Consider the following 18,530-nt stretch of genomic DNA (forward strand, 5'->3'; position numbering starts at 1 on the left):
TGCACGCTATCAAGCCAAGCCCAAGATGTCACATCTACTAGCTGTAAAGAAGATCATCAAGTACATCAAAGGGACTGTAGACTTTGGTATTTTCTATACAAAGGATACCAACACCGCTCTGAGTGGGTATTGTGATGCTGATTGGGCAGGATCTGGCTGTTGTACACAACTCCTGTGGATGCGTCAAATGGCTTCTGACTATGGTATGAATTTTGATACTCATTTAATTCATTGTGATAATTTGAGTGCAATAAATATTTCCAAGAATCCGGTTCAGCATTCACGAACCAAACACATTGATATTAGACACCACTTTGTTCGTGAATTAGTTGAGACGAAACTGATTGAGATTGACCATGTGAGCACTGATTTATAGTTAGCTGATTTATTTACCAAGCCTTTGGACTTCAACAAATTTGTAAATCTAAGGAAGTCCATTGGTGTCTGTGAATTCTAATCTATTTGCCTGAGCTGTGTTGATCTGAGACAGGAACGTGAGCTAGGACAGATCATGGAAATCCTAGAATATATAGAAAATCAGCACTTTGAAAGTAACTGTGGGAAATAGCTGCTTGTCATGCCGGTCTGTCCATTCTGTCAAATGTTGTCATGACTTAAGGAGGTCAAAGAGCTGTGAAGAGACATGCACATACATCCTCATGATTAATGGTCTGATTGGATAACAAGTCTGGGATCAGTGGTTGAAAAATCAAGTGATGTCACTGATGTTCAAGATGGTGAAACAGCTATCAGAAGGGTGAGTGAAATATAAAAAATATATATAAATATATATATATGTGATCTTCAAAGAGAGAATCTTCAACTGCCTTAACATGTTGGGAGGGACTTTAGACTAAAGGCATGTCAGTGTGAAAGACTACCCACATGCAACAAGTCCCTAATTTTCAACAATTCAATAGGTCGTGATAGCTCCTGGCAAAGGTTCTAAACAAGTGATTGACACAGCAAAGGTATGTGTAGTGCTTTGTTTTGTTTTATGTTCAAATATATATATATATACATATATATTCTGCTGACATGTGTTTTTTCTCGATCTGGGTGCTTTCACGTTTATTCTTAGTGGATGTGTGTATCAGATGTTTTGGTTCATGGACTGATTATGTTTTCTTTAAAGGGGTGAAGAATGTGATTTATGAAGGTCCTGTGATTAATGCATATGAGATGAAAAGGGAAAAAGATTCGATGTGCATTAACAGATTCATTGAGTGTTTTCAGGGTTGATATGTTTATTGGGCCGAGTCACTTCAGCCCATTAGGTCACACGAGGGTGTATAAAAGGAGTGTCTAGGGTTTTGAGTTTTCCTCATCATCTTTGCAATTTCAATTCATTGTCGATTAAACTTCTAACTTCTTTTCTCTCTTGATTTGGTGCTCTAACCTTTGATCATCATGAAATATGTCTTTAGTGGCTTTCACTATGATTCTAGTTCGGATAAGGAGCTTCACACCCCTCCGTCAACCCTACCTCCGCCGTCTCCGCATGTTCCGATCGATCCAACCACGGCGATGATCGTCTACAAGCCCCGAGACGAATTGACTTCAGCAACCCTGACACCAGATAATCCGCTGCCCATGCCTGCTTTCATCGAGGAGGATCACGACACATGCAACTCTTCGTCTTCTCCGCCAAGGAAGTTGTCCTCTCGTTTTCCGGTGGTTGATTTCACCGGTGATGTTCCTGTGCCCGGTCTGTCAAATCAGGGAATCTCATCCCGTCTGTGCAAGCGACAATCGACTGCTGATGTCAACAGCCGCGACTCCAAGCGTCTGTCTCTTGGCAAGGAAAAGGGTGTTTCCACTTCTCGTGGTGCTCCTTCAAAAGAGTTTGACTCAAAACGGTTCATATCCTCTGACGCTGCTCGTAGGTATGGTTTCTTTGCCTCTCGAACCCTTGCCTCTGAAGTTTGCTACTCTCTGGGAGTAGATGATCAAGCTAGGGAGCTGATTGATCACGTTGGTCTGTTGAAAACCATCACCCAAGTTGGATCTTATGATTCTGATGTGGTCTATGAGTTTTGGGCGAATCTCCCAGCGGTTAAGGTTGAGGGGGAGTCGGTTGATGTGCTTGTCAGAGATTGGATTTATGATTTTTCCATAAGTCGCATCAATGCCTTGTTCGGTCTCCAATTTATTGATGTGCGCGAACAATGACTGCAGACAGCTGCTATTTTGGAGGAGGACCTCGCTCTTTTTCTGTCTGGTGGCAAAGTGAAACCCTGCAAGCAGCTGGTGTAAATAGCAATCAAGGACCCGGTCATCAAGGATCTGCATAAGATATGCTGCAGCAACTGGTCTCCCACGGTGACCACCGGGTACGTTTTGACAAACAGAGCAATGGTGATCTACATGATTATGCATCGCATTCCGTTTGACTTTGGGAGGATGATCTACGATCAGATTATCCAGTTGGGTCTTCAAGCTCAATCAGGTTTCTGGTTGCCGTTTCCCAGTCTCATCCATCGGCTCTTGGAAGCTCAGCGACCTGTTCCGAGTCTTCAGTCACAGGACAAGAAGAAGACCAAGGGGAAGAAAACCGTTTCTGGTCCTATGGAGTTTGTTCTTCGGAGTGGTTCGTCTGCAGAGCGCAAAGTCATCTGGTTGGCCATTCAAATACTGCAAGACGCCTTGGAAGCTGGTAAGTAGTCACTGCTCTGTGTGCACTTCTCTGTTGTTATTGATATTTTTGACTAATCTGTGCCAAACAAGCAGGGGGAGATGAGTCTGATTCAAATGCTTGAGGGGGAGTTTGAGCTGAGGGGGAGCTGTTTTTTTTGTTGTTGTTTATTTTTGCTGCTCCTTGTAGTTTTAGTTTTCAGACTTGTGTCCCGTTTTTAGTTTGAGACGTGTTTTTGGATTTGTCTAACATTTTGATTGGTCTCATTGTTTATTCGGTGATCGTTTAACTGTATGTTGTCTTTGAGAGATGTGATGCACTGTTGGTACAGTTGTGCATGTTTTTGGTCTTTGTTGGTTGTTTGTGTTTCACAGGTTAAATGCAACGGATGCTTGTTTGACAAGTTCAGTCAAAAAGGGGGAGATTGATAGTGCATCAGAGCTCTGAAGGTAACAGGAGGCTGTGGAGTGTCTCAGAGGATTGCTATGCTGACGTGGCGTGGCGTGCTGACGTGGAGATATTTTGTGGGACGCAATGACAAGATGCGTGAGAAGGAAGGGAGAAGAGTTCAAGATAACTCGAGGATATTGAGAGTATATTTGATTAGAAGAGATACGGAAGGATATTGTCTTAGGGATAAGGAATATTTCCTTTTAGTTAGGATACACTAAAATCTAGGTTAGAGATCGTTTGTGGAGATATAAGTAGACTAGTGCTAGCCGCAAAAAGAGCTAGCACTCGTGGGATAAAAGTTGTGAGTTTTGTAAACTTTCAAGCGAACACAAAAAGCTTTGAAGGTGAGTGTGTTTTTAACTATTTTAGATCTACACAGAGTGTTATATTAGATAGATAGGAAAGTGAGCTTAGTTTCAAGTCTTGTAAGAAACGAGAGTTTTTATAAGATTGATTAAAGTGTTTGCTTAGCGCGTTGCAAGTGTGTTATTTTGTGTGTGGTGTTTTCTATACCTTAACATATATCTCTGGTTATGTTTACAATATTAAATTATTAGATGTATTTGGTATTATCTTTGGCTTTGTTCTGTTTTCATTTTCTATTTTGTTTATATTGGTCCGCCGGTTCACTTGTGTGTTTAGTCATTGTAGTCGATTTAGAGTTAGTCTGGTGTTAGTTGCGATACAAGATCCACAAGTGGGAAGAGTAAACTCGTAGCAAAAGTTGGTTCACTCGATTTTATTTATTTACAAACCAAAACCGGTATTCTTTTCTACCGATTCTCGGAACATTGAGAATCATCAAAGTAAAAACAGCACAAGACAAGAAAGAAAAAAACCCCTCTACATGGATGGATGCCGTGCCAACGACTTGAGAGGCTTAGGGCTAAATTTTTTTTAATTATTTTTAAAAAAGTTTAATCAATATATTATCTAAAATTTGGGTTAAAATATTTTTTCATAGATTTTTTGGATCAAATATTATGAGGTATAAAAGATGACAACAAAAAGATAAAGATAATGATGATAAAAGATCAAATTTTTACTTAAAAACACTTGAATATTAAAATTAACTGAATAAATTCTAAAAAATATTTATCAAATGTGGCCTAAAAAAGTATGATTGGGGATGTGGCCTAGGGCTATTGCCCCTTTTTATATCAAGTAAGCACGGCACTCATGGATCATGGATGCCCGAATGTTTTATAATAAACGCTTTGTTGATCAAAAATATAAGCAAAACTCTCTAATCCGCATGCAATGCACACGGCTTAAATATTAGAAAAATCACTCTCATAATCGGATTTATATGAGGCTGGTTAATATATATAGTCATCAATACACTGCCTTAATGAATTGTATATTATTATTTGAATCATAATTAATCCAGAATAATATCATGTATAAAATGTTATTATACGCTTGAATAGTAAGAGTCTAAAATTTTCAATTGTCACATCATTGCATACAAATTATACAGTACTGCAATGAAACAGCACGTTGTAATTAATCGGAACATTACAAAATTATCATTTATCAATTTTAGGCACACTTTATTCTCGTTATTTTTAGTGTATGTAAACTCGAATTACCGAGGAAAGTAATCGGCTGAGACGTAGAAGCGACTAAGCGTGAGAACGTGAGATCACAAAAAGTATAGATTGAGTTGAGGTAAATTAAAACAGAAATATAAGTAACCTTGACAAGTTGGAAGAAACCACAATTAGAAAGAGATGGAACCGTATACATGATGTGAACAAAATATCAAAGAAACAAACCTCGTCTAATCGTATATATACATGTGATAAGGATCGCAAACCCCTGCTTCCTCTCATAACGTGTCATGTATTCTGAGCCATGCGTTATCCACAATTTTTATATCTTCAAAAGTAGATTTCACTATTACCAGTTTGCGTAACAGTTCATATAATTGCCTTGGTGCATGTGTTTGTCGTTCCAACAATTTGAGATAATATTGGATTTGTCACACTTGACTCTCGAAATTGTCGTTTTGTTTGCTTCCCTGCTACTGAGCGGGCTTTCGTATGCCTTTGGTTTTGAATCAGAGAATAGGTGTACTTTCTGAAGTATCGTTAAGAAAACACCAACGGAGGATCTCGCTCCTCTCTCTCCAATCTTGAACAGGAAGGTACATGTTTACCATTTCCTCTGTTTCTAGTCTGAAGAAGCTCGATCCAGTCTGGTTATGTGAGAAGGATGCTTTTGAGAGAGTCAAGCGCGCTTATATTAATTGGTGACGACTAGGCTATTTAAGATGGATGAGAATCTTTGTGTATTAAGAAGCAGGATATGGGTGGTAACCGGATGCTCGAGCTCTTTGCTTCTACCATGAAACCCTGAATTTTTTAATTCATGTTTTATGTTAGTCTGTTGAGGACTTTGATCTTGATGTGTCGTTTATTATGTTGGTATTATTGGTGGTACTGGAACCTTAATAATGTGTGTGTTCATCTTTATGAATGTGAAACATTTTTATGGATCGATGAGGAAGATGACAACATTCTAAATTAAGTTGTTGCAAAAAGTTCTTTTCAAGTTCATATATATTAGTTCTTTAGATATCAATTCTATATCATTCCAAAACACTTTTTACATTGAACCTGAAAACAAAAACGTTGGCTAGCCTATATATAATACTATATATATATATCAAACTCTGAGTTCATCGCCATGCATACATGCATTAAAACGCTAGGCAGCTAGCTTCTATATATATATCAAACTCTGAGTTCATCGCCATGCATACATGCATTAAAACGCTAGGCAGCTAGCTTCTATATATATATCAAACTCTGAGTTCATCGATTCGTCGTCTAAAGATTATATGGTATCGTTAAGAGATAGCAGCATAGAGACAGAGAGAGAGAAGAGTTGTTAGTTACATATAATGTGGGTATGAGAATTAATGAACCAATCAGAATAACAAAAAAGACAATGAGAAATAAATTTAAAAAGAAAGATGTGATAGATAAAAACTAAACGAAGGCGACATTTGCTGACGTGTAAAACAAGTTAAACAAAAAAATGTATGTTTGTTGTGAATCTAAAACGAAGACATTGGTTGGACATTTTAAGTTTGTGTGTTTATTATTAAGTTTGTGTGTTTATTATTCTAGTTATATTATATGTTTGGATAACATTAAATGTCAGAAACAGACAAAAAAAGACTGAACATATATATATATACGGAAGTTGGAGCTCTGTTCTAGTTGTTCCCCTAGATAATTTTTGGTAGGGTCTAGATAATTTTTTTGCTTGGATAAAACCGTTTGGCCTTTCGTTAGATTATAGTATTATACTAAAAACGGTCCAAAAAAATTTGACTCTTTTTTTCTTTTAATGGTTTACATACATTATCTATAAATCAAATGTTAATTTTTCTATATACATGATACAACCTAAAACGTTTTGTGCATTTGAATACCTAAAATGTGTGTGTAATTAGAAAGAAAACAAATTTAAAAAAGAGGTGTTTTGATGATTTGAGACTATCTCTTCACTACTGAGATTTTGCCACGTGTTGTCCCCCCCATTAGAAATTTAGAGTTAGTCTCATCATGCCTTTAGTTTGTTACGGATAAAAAACAAACAAAAAGTAATGATGGAAAGTATACGAAGTCAGTCCGCCGTTGTTGCACCAAGAAAGAAATCTGAATATAATGTTCAGTGTGGACCACTTTCAAGTGTTTGTCCAGTCTGAGATGTGGAGTGTGGACTGCTTTTTTTTTATTTTGTCAATGTGTGAAGAAGCAAATGGTTAAAACTGTACAATATACAAAAAAACTATTACACACACCAAAACGTTACTCCATGATCTCGAGTACTTTCAAACACTGAATCGATAAAAGAAAAAAACAGCTTTTAAATCTTTTCATCTTATACAATTTTTTTTTTTACCCTCTTATTAGATGTGGCAAACTAAAGTTCATGACTTTAAAGAGAGATGTGACAAACTAAAGGGTTCATTAGAACTAGCGTTTATTTCGTGTACTTAGTTTTGGTTATTAACGCATGTGTGTGTGTGGATGTATTTTATTCTGTGATGTAAACAAAGAATTAAGAAAAAGTGACAACTTGTGCCCAGAAAGGTGCCCTTGATATGGAAAGACCAAAGCCTCAGAATTTGCTATTTTCTTACCATATATCTTCATGTCTACATATGATTTGTTTGGCCCTCATTATACAACGCACAAAATGGCGTAGACTGATTTTTGCAAAATTGGATAGAAGGGAGAGGGAAACAAAGTTTTACTTGCGTTAAATAAACCTGGAAAAAAAAACAAACTTTTGGTAAAACAGACTATTATATATCCTAACATAATGAATACACATGTTGATCAACTGGGCCCGACTGGTTCAACAGCAGCGTTTGTGGTTGCGTTTGCGAGAAATTGCAGAAGTGGATTGTTGCGGTTTCAAGCGTTTTGAATGATTATTTTAGCGTTTTAAAATGGATACGTTTGCGGGAGTTTACGAATGGTTGACCAGCGAGTGCAATAGCAGTTAAAACATAATAAATGTTTAAAAAGACCAAATTTTTTATTAAACTTGATTTATAATTAAAAATTATTAAAAAAATACTAAAATGATAATTTAAAAAACAAATAAATTTCATATTGAAATACTTATTATTTTCTGCATTTGGATTTTTACCAAAACTTTAATCAAGTAATTTGATAAATGACAAATATATGTTTTAGATTGTAGATCTTCTTTTTAAATCATACACACTCAATAAGTTTCGTGGGGCAGTAGTTGCATTAGTAGTAATGATCAAACGAGAGTTGAGAAGACTTGTGATTTGTTTATATATTTTTCAAAAAATAATCTTATTTTTAAAATTTCTGATGAAATGTTATATTTATTTAGATTTTTTTGAACATATGTGCGATGTGTCATTAAATTTACATCAAATTTTCTAAGTTATTGTGAATTGAAATCTTATTTTTCTTCAAATTTTTTATTTTTTAATATTCTCAATCGTATTCGTACTTTATTTTCTCCAATCTTTAATGAATAAAATAGTTAGATAAAAGATATATATAAAAAATATTTTATTATCATTGATTTGTTTCAAGTTAAAAAAAAAATTCAACCGCAATTGCCCGCAACCGCAAACGCTTGCGGGAAACAGTTTTAGAAATTCAATGGTTTAAAGCGATTGAGAGAGATTTGGAGCGTTTGGAAGCAGTTTATGTGATTGGTACCAATCACTAATAACCACTACTACTTGTAAACATTGCGTTTACGGGTGGTAGCGGGAGAACGAGTGAGGTCCTAAAAAAATGGGATCATGCAAATATAACCGGATAATCATATTATAGTATCATTAAATCAACATATAAACCTGTAATCGAAATACCACACGTGCATGTATATAAAAAAAGTTGATATTTTTTTTTTATTTTTTTCATGTTTTTAATTAAGGTTTTTCTTTAATTTGGGCATATTTTATTAGATGTATTTCACAATAATTTATCAGGTTTGTTAACGAATTTTTCTTGGGTTTCATAACTATGTCTTTTATCTATTGAGACGGTCTTGATCAAAGTTACAAGGATGTCAAATAATGAACCTAATCAAATCGTCGGAACATACATGCATGCAGCGGAAGCAAAGAAAATCGCATTTAATGCTTTATGCATATGCAACAATTATGGACCATATATATATGCATCATACTACGGATCATGTATAAATGACGTAGTTACAAATTGTGTAGATAATTTTTAAAGTAATACAAATGTATAATTGTGTCTATGTTTTCTCTGTATATTAATAAGTCCAAAAAATTTGACGCAACAAAATTTTGATACAAGTACGTATATATGTAAGTAGTAATAAATTAACTACGGCTTTTACATGTTTATATTCAACATACGGTTTGTTACATACCCATGTGGTGGTATTTCATATTTAGATAATTAGATTTATGTGTTTATATTTAATAATAAGATTAATTTTGTTCATACTTTATTCGCGTCCATGTGTACTCAACTAATAATGATTATGTGAGAGGATGTGATATGATATGTTTATATTTTTGTCTCTGTGCCTTTTAAACCGATGAATTAAATAAATAAAAACGATAAAAGCAAACCGGAAAGAAGAAAATGAAGAGCCTTTTGTTTCATAAGCAAACAAACGAACTCATAAATTTTATGTTACTCTCTTCTCTGCAAATAATTTTTTGATACACTTTTAAGGTGTCACATTATAATTGGTCAAGGGACCTTAGGGACGTCAGGAAACTGAGGACACCGACCTTAATATTGTCGACCTCTTTACTACTCTCTCCAGCTAATAAAGTATTTATTTGGTATTATTGCCAATGAAAAAAATATACAAATTAGATAAATAAATAGATAGAGATATATACATGGAAAACATATCCAATTTGCAAAAACCACTTTAGCCATTTTTGGTTTATCTGATGAAGGCTAAATAATTATGGTCTTATGAGTTATAATCAGAGGAAAATAAATATAATAATATATATAGACATTAGACGGGTCAGTAGGACACAACAAAAGAAATGGATATATGAAGATGGTATTTGTAACCTTGTGGACCTGCTTTGGTCTTTCCTGGGACACAAAGTAAGTTGTCACTTCACATATTCTTTTACATTACAGAATAATAAACAAATTTCAATTTATCTTATAATATATATCATATATCGTAAGTAAACTACATATTTAACAAGTTACCTTTTCTCTTAGAAAAATAGCTATTTTAATTTGGCCACTACAACGTAATTTTTATTTTATTTCTAAAGAAAAGAAATCCGAGTGACGCAACAGTGAAAACAAGCAAAGCCAATCTGTATATACAAACCCAAATATTTTTAGGATTTGTTTGGCATATTAGTACCTCTTTTAAACTTAATTGACAAACTAATACATTTACTATTCAAAATTAGAAAAATAGGTGTTGTGTAATAGAGAATGTGTGAGATATGAGAGATTGTGGGACATAGGCTTGAGTGAGAAGATTACCAAAAGAGGTTTGTGTATAGATGAGAAATAAAGTTTTTTAATTGTTAATATAATATTTTTTTGGATACAAAAAAATCTATATTTTTTCTTTACAATTTGATATAAATTTTATTTAATAATTTTAAAATATATTATATACATCTTTTGTATCCGTACACCTTATTTTGTCTACAGATGTCTATATACCTTATTAAGTGTACAAACACATATTATTAAGTGTACAGATGTAATTTGTACAAAATCATTGCAATACATATATCTGAAAACCTAAGAATTAAACAAATTACATCTGTACACTTAATAATGTGTATAGACATCTGTACACTTAATAATGTGTACAGATGTGTGTACAGACATATGTACACTTAATAATGTGTACGGATATAAAATTTGTAAAAAATATTTAACATTATCAAATAAAATTATCAAACAAAATGCATATCAAATTATAAAGAAAAAAACATAGATTTTTATACATTTTTAAAATTTTAGAAAACAAATTTTAATTAGCCAGTATTTTTGTTTTAAAATTGTAGAAAACATATATTAAAAAAAAAATCAGAAACTCAATGACATGTATTGTAAATATAAAATGTTGATGAATAGTAGACAATAGTAAAAAATGTAGAATTTGTTCATTATAAATAGTGATTGTATTACTTTTACAATTATTTTTTTAAAACTGTCTAAAATACCAAATATCTCATATTTTTAAGGCTCCCAAAAATAAGAGACCTCCTCCTTCACTTCATCACGTGACCGACAAGTACTCTCTCTCTGTGGCACAGTGCAACAACGGCGGTATTCTTTTGCATATCTTTGGATATAGTACACACAGAGTCACCATCACAGTTTTAATCATTACTTTTGTTTTGGACTAACAGTGCAAATATAAATTTATTTTTCAAAGGCTTGGACATATTTGATATTTGCTTTCTAGCCTTCATCAAAACAACTAATAATTCTAGTAGGGTCGGACCACGTGGCACAATCTGAATAGTGAGTAATGTACCTATGAGGATTTGTGAAGAGAGAGATAGTCTCACTCAAACCATCAAACAGCAGCTTTCAAGATAATTCTTTTACGTGCATGGACTTTGTGTCCCCCATACCTAATATTTATAATTTGTTATGGCTAATTTAATCACACACATTTTACTTAATTCACATACGCAAAACGTCTAAGTTGTAGTAGCATCACGTAAAATAATGGAAAAAAAGAAAGAAATATTTGATCAATTTATAATTAAGGAAGTCACTAATTCAGTAAATTCAAGAAAAATAAACATCACTTTTGACGACGACCGTACTTTTTTGGTCTTAGCCACATGATCTTTTTCCAAGCAAAAAAACAATTATACACAATGGGAGATTAATTAACCAGTCTTTTTGTTTGTCGGTTTTCTCACATTTAATGGAAATAAAGAAGGATGCAAGATTAGGCCATTAGGGTATCCTTCAGCAAACAAGATTAAATAAAGATACAAAACGAAAAGAAGGATGCAAGATTAGGGTATCCTTAAGCAAACAAATACTAAACTTACTCTTCCTCATCATCCTCCTTCTCTTCTTCTTCCTTGTCCTCCTTCTCTTCTTCCTCCTTGTTCTCGTCCCCATCGTCCTCCTTCTCTTCTTCTTCCTTGTCTTCTTCCTCATCATCCTCCTTCTTCTCTTCTTCCTCCTTATTCTCGTCCTCATCATCCTTCTTCTCTTCCTCTTTCTTCTCAACTTGTTCCTTCTTCTCCATCTCCTTCTCTTGTTCCTTCTTCTCCATCTCCTTCTCTTGTTCCTTCTCCTTCTCTTGTTCCTTCTTGTTCTCTTCGTCCTTCTTCTCTTGTTCCTTCTTGTTCTCTTCGTCCTTCTTCTCTTGTTCCTTCTTATTCTTCTCTTCTTCCTTCTTCTTCTCCTTTCTTTCCATCTTCTCCTTATACGCCAGATCTTTCTTTTCCTTCTCTTCCAACCTCTTCTGCTTCTTAGCCGCCTTGTCCTGCCTCTTTTTCTCCTTTTTTTGTAATCGATGTTTTTGCTGAACGTCTTCAATAAGTGTCTCATTTTCCTCCTCCTTCTCCCTTAGCTCCTTATTCTCAGCATCCTTGGCTTCTGCCAAAGCTTGAGCATCTTTGTCATCAGTTTTGGAAGAAAACGGGAAATTTCCCAAGCTCTGAAGGATAGAACGTATCCTTGGAATCGGTGGAGAAATCTTTTTCAACATGCTTTTTTTGGTGTTTTTTTTAGAGAGAAAAAGAGATATGTGATTTTATGAGAGAGAGAGAGAGAGAGAGTGATCGGATATGGATTTATAGAGAGGCTCTCGCTATAGTGGTCATCACTGCACCGCTTTAATAAATAATAAAATATTAATCCAATATTCGTTTATTGGTACGCTGGTTTAGGTCTGCGAGAACCAATAAGTAAGTCGGAAGTAGAATCTTAGCAAAAAAGCTGGTTCATTCGATTTGGTTTATTCACAAACCCAACTGGGGTATCAGAAACTAAAACCGGTTTTTCTTATATGGTTAGCTAATAAGTTTCCATGTTCGTCTTAGATTTCACTGAAATTGATGATTTGCTAATCACTTCTCTACTAGTACTATTAGTTAATTAAGCATGACGGCGGTTTTAATTAATGAATAATCAATAATGAGACAAACTTTCACTTTCCAGTGACTTGCAAATACAAAGGTAAGCATGATTAGTCCAAGTTGATCAAAATGTAGTACTAGGCGTAACTAGTATTAAAATGAATGTTACCAGTTAGAAGTTCACTTGGAAGAGATCAGATGATGGTAGATTATATAAGATTAGAGAGAGTGCGAGCTAGTAGTCGTATACAATATGTGGATTTATACGATGTATATTATTAGTTGAATTATAATTAATCCACCAATTGAAATTGATCGTCTACAAGGAGGAAATGGCCTTGCCCACCAAGTTTTTCGACATTGTGGAGTATTGAAACAAATTCCGGTTTATTACCACGTCAGCCAAATTCCGGTTTAAGTAAATGTGTGTGTGTGTTCTTTTTTTTGTAATGCCTAGAATAACTTATCTCATGCATCTATCTACCATGTACTGGTCTCACTCATTATCTTATGGAATTGGTCCTCTTCGCCACACTATTACGCTAAAAGAAACATGAAAATAATTAAATACTACCCTATTTTAAATCTATGCTTTTTATTTAGATTTTGTATCTGGACGAAAATGTACAATGAAAATCAAGGTGCTCCTGTTGTGATGGTAATGTATGTATGTGCTACACTATGTGGCTTAGTACATAGAACACTGTCGGATCATCTCCTTTTAAAAGTAATACAGATATGTAGCTAGCTAGTCATACAGATAGACATAAGAACAAAAATCAAACGAAGTATAGCAGAGTCGACAGGTGAAGTTGATAAGAGATTGTTTTCTCTGTTTAAAGCTTATGTAGACATGTATATAAACAATGTAACATATCATTTCATTACAATATGTAATTTCAGCGAGCCAATACCAACAAAACGAGTTTTTAAAGTGAAGGGACAAATCCAATATTATGAATCTCAGAAAGTTTCAAAACTTGAACAACAAAAACGACATACGCCAAATTATGATCTGTAACACCAACTACTCGGGAAGATAAGCTTTTAACTGTGGATTCATGACTCGGACTCAATTCCAAAGTAGTAGCTAGCTAGACTATATTCATGACTCAGAACACCAAGTTTTAGTCTTTTAAGTCACACTCAAATCTTTTTGGATATTTTTGTGGAGTAAAAATGGAACCTAAAATTGACAGCAAAACTTGGACTAATAAGTAAGTTAGTGTAGTTTATATTGGTAAGATATTTGTAGTTTATATTGGTACGCTAGCTGGTTCACTGTTTATACTAACCAGGTACAAAAATCAAACTAAGTTAGTTGCTTTAATAGAGCCGGTGAAGTTGTTAAGAGCTTCTTTTCTCTGTTAAGCTTATGCAGACTTGTAACATATCAATTAATTTGGCTAAAGCTATTAGATTATACCACTGAAAGATCTGATTCTTCTTCTTTTTTTTTTTTTTTTTTTTTTTCTGTAATGGTCATCAAAGTAACTTAGTTATTATGTATCCTCTCATAAATGAGCTGCTTCGTTTCTTAATCGGTTCTGTATTACTAGAGTCTAGTATCTAGACCATCTAATCTCTTCTACTGTATTTAGTCTATACATGCTTGCTCGTATACGCACGTGTTTATATCACAAATGCATGCTATTTAATGCATGCTGATTAAATAGCAACATTACTAGCTCTCTTCTCAGAAAAAAAAAGAGAGCAATCTTGAAACAGAACCACCTTCATTTGATCCTTCCATGGGGGAAGACGACGACTTTGGAGATGACATATACACCCGAACACTAACAATATATGTAGCTAGTCACTCAGATAGACAGAAGTACAAAAATCAAACTAAGTTAGTTGCATTAACAGAGTCTCGGTGAAGTTGTTAAGAGTTTGTTTTCTCTGTTTAAGCTTATATGCAGAGACATGTATACAAACAATGTAACATATCATTTTATTACAATGTAACTACAGCGAGTCAACACCAACAAAACGACTTTTAAAGTGAAAGGGACAAATTCAATATTATGAATCTCAGAAAGTTTCAAAACTGGAACAAGAAAAACCACATACAGCTATGATCTGTTACACCAACTACGTACTCGTGAAGATAAGGTTTTAACTGTGAATTAATTCATGACTCCGACTCAATTCCAAAGTAGTAGCTAGCTAGACTATTTTTTGTGGTGGAATATAGTAAGGCGCCTCGGGCGTACAATTTCGACTAGTGATGAAAGAATGCTCAACACTGACAGTGGCCTTTTCATCGACATCCAAGACGTTGACGATGTTAGAGAACATGCCTGGAAAGGAGCTAGCAGGGACACAAAAAGGTTCAGACTTTGAGATGAAAATGGAGAGGTCTCCAATGTCTGGAGTGTAAACTGCGTTGCCTTTTTCGTCAAGCTTGAACACCATTACACCTTTCGTTTGCATTTTCACGGTACCACTGGCGGTGGCCTTCCTGTACAACTTAACCAAGAAGGTTTCACCGGTAGATCCTGACTCCACCAAGTGTTCGCTCGTGCAACACGAATGCAAAAGCTCTCGTTTGGTCTTGGTCAGCTCAGGGAGGTTATGAAATCGTAACCTCTGTAACTTTGGTTTGTTCTTGTGTGTGCGAGGATCCCATGATGCGATGATATGGCCTCCAGATCCGGTAATGCGAAACGTATCATCTTTCTTGGAATACATAACTCGGGAGGAGAAGAAGCAGGGGTGTGGGATTCTAATGTTGGTCCACCCGGAGTTACTTTGAGCGGGTCTACAGAAGCTGAGCTGAGGTACCAAGAACTTGACAGCCACGACACAGTCTTCGTCCTCAGGAGAAGGTGTGGACATTGACACGTTGGTGACGATTTGGGTTTGACAACGAGGCAGAGTTACAAGAGGAGGCAGGGGAATGCGTTTCGGGGCTGTATCCGATGCAAAAGGGTTAAGATCATCTTGGAGACGAACCACGCCGTCCTTTAGAGTAGCTACCCAGCCATTGGATGATCCTATCGTTCCCAATTCCCCCATCAACTCCATAGGCACCTTCTTTTCCAAATGAGTGCAGACACGGACATTAGCATTCCTAATGGTGAGTTTTCCGAGATCCGCTCCACATGGAGAAGCGTAGACGATGGAACAAGGAGGGGTTTGCAGCAAGGAAGATGAGAAGCCATTAGAGAGAAGCAGAAGAGAGGATCGTACTAACGCAGGTTCCCCAAGGCAGAGCTTGGACAGCCGGGTGAGAAGCAGAGCCATTAATAAGATGTTCTTAGTGAAGAAGAGCAAGAGAGTTAAATACAAAACCTAATTACTTAGCGGCAAAACCCTAATATTCATTATTCTCCACCAAAAGCCCTCCATTAATACAATGAATGGCCTTGCCCACCAAGTTTTAGACTTCAAGTCACACAATCTTTTTGGATATTTTGGTGGAGTAAAAAATGGACCTTAAATTAACAGCAAACCTTTTTGGAAGGAGGATTAATAATACATTTGTTGTTTATATTCCTAGGCTGGTTCACTTGTGTGTTTTAGTCAGTGTAGTCGGGTTAGAGTTAGTCTTAGGTGTGCGAGAATTAACGAACCAATAACTAAGTTGGAAGTAAAATCTTAGCAAAAAAAGTTGGTTCATTCAATTGATAAGAGCTTGTTTTCTCTGTTTAAAGCTTATGTGACATGTATATAAACAATGTAACATATCATTTTTTTATTACAATATATGTAACTTCAGCGAGCCAATACCAACAAAACGACTTTAAAGTGAAGGGACAAATTCAATATTATGAATTTCAGAAAGATCAAGACTGGAACAACAAAAGCCACATACATAGATTTAGCTTTTATATTTCTGATCAGGACTTTTGATTTACTTAGGAAGGCCCAAATGCTTGACGAAATAGTAGTGTTAGTGAAGGACTCTATATTTTAATCAGCAGGACTTTATGTGTTGCTCACTAATTCTTGAATTACACGAGAACAGAACCACCTTCATTTGATCCTTCCACGGGGGACGACGACGACTTTAGAGATGACATATACACCCTAACACTAACAATATGTGTAGCTAGTCACACATATAGACACAAGTACAAAAAATCAATCTAAGTTAGTTGCATTAACAGAGTTGGTGAAGTTGTTTTCTCTGTTTAGGCCTATGTATATAAACAATGTGACATATCATTTATGTCACAGTATGTAACTTCAGCGAGCCAATACCAACAAAACGACTTTTAAAGTGAAGGGACAAATTCAATATTATGAATCTCAGAAAGTTTCAAAAATGGAACAAGAAAAACCACATACAGCTATGATCTGTTACACCAACTACGTACTCGTGAAGATAAGGTTTTAACTGTGGATTCATGACTCAGAATCAATTCCAGAGTAGTAGCTAGCTAGACTATATTTTGAGGTGGAATGTGATAAGGGGCCACAGACGGAGAATTCATACTTTTAAGGGAAGAATAATTAGGTCTGAAGAAGGCACTTTCGTCTACATCCAGGAAGTCGATGCAGTTAGAGAACATGCCTGGAAAGGAAGAAGCAGGGACACAAAAAGGTTCAGAGTTTGAGATGAAAATGCAGAGGTCTCCAATGTCTTGAGTGTAGATAGCGTTTCCTTCTTCGTCAAGCTTGAACACCAATACATCTTTCGTTTGCATTTTCACCCTACCACTGGCGGTGGCCTTCCTGTACAACTTAACCAAGAACGTTTCACCAGTGGATCGTGACTCCACCAAGTGTTCGCTCGTGCAACACGAATGCAAGCGCTCCTGCTTTCTCCTGGTCAGCTCGGGAAGGTTTTGAAATTGCAACCTCTGAATCTTTGGTTTGTTCGTGTGTTTACCGAGATCCCATGATCCAATCAGGTGTCCTCCAGAACCGAGTAGGCAAAACATCTCATCTTTCTTGCAAAACATGACACGGGAGGGGAAGAAGCAGGGGCTTTCGATTCTAATGTTGGTCCAATCAGAGTTACTTTGAGCGGGTCGGCAAAAGCTGAGTTGAGGTCCCAAGAACTTGACAGCCACAACACAGTCTTCATCCTCGGGAGAAGGTGAGGACATGGCTACGTTGGTCACAACTTGGGTTTGGCAACCAGGCAGAGTCACAAGAGGAGGCAGGGGAATGCATTTAGGATTTATATCCGATGCAAACGGGTTTAAATCATCTTGTAGACGCACCACGCCGTCCTTAAAAGTAGCTACCCAGCCATTAGATGCCCCTATTGTTACAGTTGCATCATTCTCCTCCACCAGCTCCGTAGGTACCTTCTTTTCCAAATCAACGCAGCACAATCCATTAGCATTACAAATCACGAGATTTTTAAGACCCTCTCCACAATAACCAGCGGTGATGATGGTACAAGGTGGCGTTTGCCGCAAGGAAGTTGAGAAACCATTAGACAGAATCAGAAGAGAGTATCTTATCAACCCAGGTTTCCCACGGCAGAGCTTCGGTAGCCGGCTAAGAAGAAGAGACATTATGAAAAACCCTAGTTTTGTATAAATTGGTACTCTTCCCCACCTAAAAAAACCCTACACTAATTTATTACAGAGGAAATGGCCTTGTCCACCAAGTTTTTCGATATTGTGGAGTATTGAAACAAATCTACTTGAATTACCTTAAGTATATACTGTACATAAAAGGTTTATTACCACGTCAGCCTAATTTTAATTTGTGCATTCAACCAAATCATTATGATCTATTATTAAACAAAATAATTCTAGCTCAGATGGTTTTGAGTATTAGACTATGAATGTTTGTAGTTTTTACAATGGTTTTTCGCTTTCCCCACCTAAAAAAACCCTACACTAATTAATACAGACGATCCTTTACAGAAATGGC

At 35.7% G+C, this 18,530-nt stretch overlaps 3 protein-coding genes across 3 annotated transcripts; all 3 read right to left on the reverse strand.

Moving 5' to 3' along the window:
* Positions 1–11,545: 11,545 nt before the first annotated feature.
* On the reverse strand, positions 11,546–12,319 carry LOC104728878 (uncharacterized). Its single transcript, XM_010447803.2, has 2 exons — positions 11,837–12,319; positions 11,546–11,563 (listed from the first exon to the last, which is right to left on the reverse strand). Exons 1-2 carry the CDS (start codon positions 12,317–12,319, stop codon positions 11,546–11,548), a joined length of 501 nt encoding a protein of 166 aa, XP_010446105.2.
* Positions 12,320–14,858: 2,539 nt separating this feature from the next.
* Positions 14,859–15,947, reverse strand: LOC104728879 (uncharacterized). Its single transcript, XM_010447804.2, has one exon. It carries the CDS (start codon positions 15,936–15,938, stop codon positions 14,859–14,861), a length of 1,080 nt encoding a protein of 359 aa, XP_010446106.1. The 5' UTR covers positions 15,939–15,947.
* Positions 15,948–17,077: 1,130 nt separating this feature from the next.
* Positions 17,078–18,166, reverse strand: LOC104728880 (uncharacterized). Its single transcript, XM_010447805.2, has one exon. The coding sequence runs from the start codon at positions 18,164–18,166 to the stop codon at positions 17,078–17,080; it is 1,089 nt and encodes a 362-aa protein (XP_010446107.2).
* Between the last annotated feature and the right edge of the window lie 364 nt (positions 18,167–18,530).

The sequence above is a fragment of the Camelina sativa genome, chromosome 11 (genome assembly GCF_030686135.1).
Source record: "Camelina sativa cultivar CO46 ecotype springtype chromosome 11, ASM3068613v1".
Taxonomy (NCBI): domain Eukaryota; kingdom Viridiplantae; phylum Streptophyta; class Magnoliopsida; order Brassicales; family Brassicaceae; genus Camelina; species Camelina sativa.